This window comes from Carassius carassius, chromosome 39 (assembly GCF_963082965.1).
Source record: "Carassius carassius chromosome 39, fCarCar2.1, whole genome shotgun sequence".
NCBI classification, from domain to species: Eukaryota; Metazoa; Chordata; class Actinopteri; order Cypriniformes; family Cyprinidae; genus Carassius; species Carassius carassius.
Genome location: NC_081793.1, coordinates 10,284,360 through 10,289,957, shown reverse-complemented (window position 1 = coordinate 10,289,957; position 5,598 = coordinate 10,284,360). Strand labels below are relative to the sequence as shown.

General features: G+C 36.8%; 1 protein-coding gene across 1 annotated transcript; it reads right to left on the bottom strand.

Moving 5' to 3' along the window:
- Nucleotides 1–798: 798 nt before the first annotated feature.
- Nucleotides 799–3,546, bottom strand: LOC132120906 (uncharacterized). The gene is made up of 8 exons (XM_059530129.1): nucleotides 3,534–3,546; nucleotides 3,267–3,397; nucleotides 3,002–3,134; nucleotides 2,171–2,337; nucleotides 1,501–1,654; nucleotides 1,306–1,392; nucleotides 882–1,052; nucleotides 799–833 (listed from the first exon to the last, which is right to left on the bottom strand). Exons 1-8 carry the CDS (start codon nucleotides 3,544–3,546, stop codon nucleotides 799–801), a joined length of 891 nt encoding a protein of 296 aa, XP_059386112.1.
- Nucleotides 3,547–5,598: the final 2,052 nt, after the last annotated feature.

Genomic DNA, 5,598 nt, shown 5'->3' with positions numbered 1-5,598 from the left:
GCAAATTTGAAATTTCCAGTGGGAGTTAAAACCAGACCAAGATAAGTATAGTTTAAAGTATGTTGAAGTGTGATGTTGTTTAAAGTGAATAAATGTTTATGTTCTAGATTTCTGGGCTTTTTCTGAAATATCATAATTTTAGTTTTTGGGATGTAGACGTCTAAGGCCCAATCCTGGCAGTATTTAGTTAAAATGTCAAGGTTGTTCTGAAGACCTTCTGGTGTTTTAGACAGAATTAGTAAGTCGTATGCATACAGCAAAATATTTGACCTCTGTGTGGTATAATTGTAGTCCTGGACTGTTTGACTGGGCTGTGTGAGAGCTGTCAATCACAGTTCATGCCCACGCCACAGATCCCCCCTCCCCTCTCGCGCACGTTACAATATCACATGCAGTCGCCTGAAGTTTGCTGGTGTGTTGGATTGTACGAAGCATGATGGCGGAGAGAAAATCTACTTACAAGCTTTCAATTCCTCGGTTAAGCTAGGAGCTAACCAGAGCTAGGAGGTCCAACAACCCAGGAAAAGAAAATTATGCTTCAATCTATGCTGAAGAGACAGGCGCGTTCACAGAAAACCAGGTACACACACCAGCACGAACTCCATGGGAGGGTGCTCATGGGAGTGGGGGAGGGGCATGAGAGTTGTTAACATTCAAAAACAATTCTATGTTCACTCAATCTTCCAGGGTTGCCGACTGCAGCTTTAACATGTAAACTTATCAATAAGAGCCCCATCTGATGATGCAGATGACCAAGCTGATTGATCAATGTTGCCAGTGCGACTCGACCAGAATGTATCAGATTTTCACCACTTTGTATAGAGCCAAATGGTCTGCCAAAACACAAGTGGAGAAAGACAAACACTGGTAATTTCACTTACCTATTTCAAACGTAATCTCCTCTGCTGCTTGCAATATTCCTACCAATTGGTTCCTTCCATAAAAGGAAGGCTTTTTCAGGGTAAGGCTATTGGGCAGTCCAGAAACTCTAATGACCAAGCCCTGATTCACTAGGGACTGGTAGGGGACCCTTCCAGTACCTCCGGCCTCCTCTTAAAGACATGGGCACACATATGTTAAACAATGTTACACAGTTGGACAATTGTGACCCTCCCTTCTAGTTGTTAGCCAGTGTAAAGGCTGCAGACAGTCATTTTGGTGAGGTGACAATCTAATGGTTGATGGGCAAACATTAGATAATTTATTTATTTGATAATAATACCATGGATTCATGAAGGTATAATAGGTTATCAAGATAAGCAGTTTCTTTACATCCTTTTTAAAAGTATTTGAAATTATGCTTACTGTATTTTTGGTTGAAGAGATCTTTTACTTTTCCCACCAAAACAGTGACGTGTTCTCTGGCACTGGGCATTGCGGCCGAGGAGCTGGCTACAGATGCAACAACAGACAACAATTAATTTCATAAAACTGTATTATGTAAATTTGCACTATTATGGGCCTGAGACGATTTCTGTGGATTTTAATATAAACCAATACCTTTGAAATGCAGTGCAAAGTTGTTCACTGTGTCAGATTTATCAAGGAAATCAGTGGCTCCTCTGCTGCTCATTTCAAAAACCTCTAATGAGGACTTTTGACGATCAAAGGACAAGATGGCTGTTTCCACACCCAACTCCTCAAGCTTGGACACCTTTACAATATTTAGATAAAGAAGACAACCGCAAAAATAGTAAATAATTTATTACCGGTATACACAAAATAGACAAAACTTACTTTTAAAAATCCAACATACACTGAGGAAACAACTCATAACAGGGCTTGGCAATATATGAAAACAGTGTTGTCACACATGGCAAATAAGTGGTCAGGGACCACCAGGGTTACAATAACTATACATTAGCTGTGTTTTTATATGCAACTAATAATTTGACTCATAGACATTTGTGACTACTAATGCTTCAATTGACCACCTTGATCTGAATAGACTAGCCTGTGAGAATATTTGATGTTGAAAGCCTTGTAAACAAAAATCAGATGGAATATTAATTTGGAATAAACTCATTTGAAATTATGATAAAATCTACAGATAAACAATCCAGTTGTCTAAAACAATGTTCTGCACACATTACAATTGCTGTTGATCATCCTTCCATCTAATTATGTAAGAATATCACTAATGCTTAGTAAATGAATCCTCTTTCCAAACCTCTAACTTCATCTTCTTGAGGTGCATTTTTATCCGGGCATCCCTCATCTCAGGGCTTAGGTCCTGTGCCTCCCCATGTGCCCTCAGTGCTGCTGCCTCCTCAACATACTTCTTTTTTTCTTCTTCCCCCAATGTGGCCCACCTTCCCTTAATATCATTCATTGTTCCTGAGGAAAAAATAGATGCACAGAAAACTTAACACAAAGTCAGCATCTTCTTTTTAAAGTAAATTTACATGACGACAATAAGTCGAAAACACTGGTTTTGGGTTGTGAAAAACCTACTTCTCTGTAACAACTCTGTAAAAACAAAATAACGTTAAATAGATCAACTGATGATTCTTTTGCAACTTGCGTGAGTGAAGTACTTGCTAAATACTAAAATATGTTTCATGACCTTTCATAACCCTCATGAAACTGATTTCAACAGGTTGTACAAAAACAAACAATTTAGTATAAAAATTAAAAGCAGTCGTTAAAGATGCTATAAGCGATCTTGGTTGGCGTACCTCTTGTTGATGTTTGAGCTAACACACAAAACGGAGGCTAGCTAGACCCTCTCTCCTCATCCGTGCAATAACCCCCCAAACCCACCCCACAACATTCTTGTCGGTTATTGGCTGGAACAGTTTGTTATGTTTTGTGCTGCTGGTCACTCTGTATGTTGCTCAGTTTGTTTGTGCTGCAGTTTGTGGAGCCTGGGATGTCTGCAGAGACTGTTTGTTTTTTTTTAACAGTGTGTTCAGTGTGTTGCGATATGTGAAAAATAAAACGTTTCGGCCTAAAAAAACGTGCAAGATTGCTTATAGCACCTTTAAATTGTGTTTCTCACCTTTGTTTTTCAATATATCTCTACAAAAAAGATTATAAGGCGACAACTCTCGAATGTGAGTTTTGGCCTTTGATGGCCGGGGCTCAGATGAAGCATTATCCTTTTCTGACCTTTTGTAATTACCAATCCAGTTCTGAAAAACAAAAAACAGCAAAAGGGCATTACATCAATTAAACTGAATGTTAACAAAACACTTAATTTATATATATATATATATATATATTTGACATGTTGTTTGTTAGTGTAGCACTAAAGTAAACCTTACTTCTACGACACTGGTGTCCAAACCAGTAGCCGATGCAGCTCTAGGAATTAATTCAGAACCAACTCGTGTCATTCCTTTTTCAAAGAATGACCTCAGGGTTTCCTTCTGAATTCCATTAATGGGAGTTCTCTCTTGTTAAATAATAATGAAGAAAGAAAAGGCTAATCAGTAATAAATCAGTAATAAAAAAAGACAGTGTTGCAGATCATACAATCGTTTTCAGACACTCTTGCCTAATGCTTCTAGATTAGCAACTGTAAGGCTTACCTCTCTGGGCCATCTTCAACCTAAAACATAAACATAGACTGGCACAAGACAGATTTGTGGACAATGAATTCCAAACAGCCCAAAACCAAATTTTATATTGTTCAACAAAAACAGAGCATGCATGGTAGTAATAAAAACAAACTTACCACAGAAGTTCTTGTAAAATTAAATGTATGCTGTAAAGGGAGACAAAAAGTTAGGTAAATAGATATTAATGTGACACAGGCAGGCAGAAAAATGTTTAGACAGACCTGTGCATTTGGGTTTTATTTTTCAAGTTCAGTGTCGAGGACACCAATAAATGGGACACAGACACCACAGTATATTTAACGTTAACGTTACTTCTAATAAATTGTCAGTGTTCCTCTTTTGCATTAATTTGTAAGCTTCCTCGTGTGGGATCAAATAATGCAGCCAAGCTTTGTTCAAACCCACAGAACTTTATTTTACATTCTAGTCAATATTCCAAGGTTTCCAAACAGCCATAAAATACGTCTTGGGTTTGAATATTTCACTCAAGTCAGTATGGGTAACGTTGGGCCTATGATATGGCTTCAGTGAAGCGTTATCGAGCATACACAATATTTGGAATAAGCCTTACTGTCAGTGTGTAAAAAGCAATTTTTACAGTTTAACTTTGCGTTTAACTATAAACTAAATTCCCCCATTAGCTTCAGAAATAAAAATATGCTTATTAGCAAATTTAATGCTCACATACAGCATGTAAAGTAGAGACAGGCTAATAACGTAATATGGCCTAGCTATTACGTTTGCAGACACATATCGCAATGCGCGTATTTCATGCAAATGTAGTACTCAGAAATATGGAAAGATTATTAAAATTAAAAAACGAGTGCTGCAAAATGATGGCTCCATTGTCGTTTTCCTTATTCAAAACCAATATAATAAATGGCAAAGCAAATGCTAAGTACATTACATTATGCATTTCTCATCCCACATGTGGCATTTACAAACGCATCTGGGATATTAATCACATCTTCATTATGTAACATCGTATCTGATGTACAGTACTGATTAAGACGAATGCAATGCATAATTAATTTAACATACATGAAGGGTTTAAATTACCCAAATGCACACATTTCAGATAGGCCTATACTAAACTCTGAGACAACATTCTAAACACTCACTCAAATAATATTAACATACGACGATTTATAATGCTACCACTATTTGGTAGTATAATAATGGATAGGAATATTATAATACGATATAATATTATTATAATATATAATAATGTATATTATTATCAGCTTTTGTAATGCTACCATTTACCCATGCTAACCATGTGCGCTCAGGCAGACTACGTTAACGTTAAGTTTAAATTATGTCATGATATTCATATAGTAAAACAGACAGTATTGCATCAAACATAGTTTATACTAAAACGTAAGTTTGTTGTGTGCACTATGTGTTGCATTTACCTGGAAAGAAGTAACTTTTGAAAAAGATTATTTAAAGATTAATAAAAACGAGGGCCGCAAAATTATGTCTTCCTCTTCTTTGCTCAGAATGAAGCGCATGACGTCGGATGACGACATGACGCAAGTTTTCCCCAACTAATTCATATGCATACAACGTTCTTTTTTAACATAAACACAAATAAGAAATTAAACAGTATTTGAAAGTATTAGACAATTAACATTTTACTATATTATAAAGAAATGCACAAACATACACGGCTATGCCTAGGCTACTCATATTACATCAACAATCATGTCACGCTCACGCAATACGATTTGTATGTATTGTTTTCTCTTATTGGCTAATTAATTACAGCTTAAAGGCTTAGTTTAATCATTTTAATGTCTTACCTGAAGATATCAAGCTGGAAATGTCGCAACGTTACCGCGTCGTCCAGTAGATTATTTGTGAGTGATCAACCATGTGGATGGATAATAACAGCCTTCTCAGCCTTCTAGTAGTCCTGCTCTTGTATATTTGTGGGTGATTAAGCATGTGGATGGGTGATAACAGCCTTCTGAGCCTTCTAGTAGTCCTGCTCTTGTACATTTGTGGGTGATTAACCATGTGGATGGGTGAT

Coding starts and splice junctions, on each gene's coding strand:
- LOC132120906 (XM_059530129.1), bottom strand. Junction 1,053..1,305: donor TCTCTTCAACCAAAAATACA/GTAAGCATAATT, acceptor CATGTCTTTAAG/AGGAGGCCGGAGGTACTGGA. Junction 834..881: donor GGAGATTACGTTTGAAATAG/GTAAGTGAAATT, acceptor GTGTTTTGGCAG/ACCATTTGGCTCTATACAAA.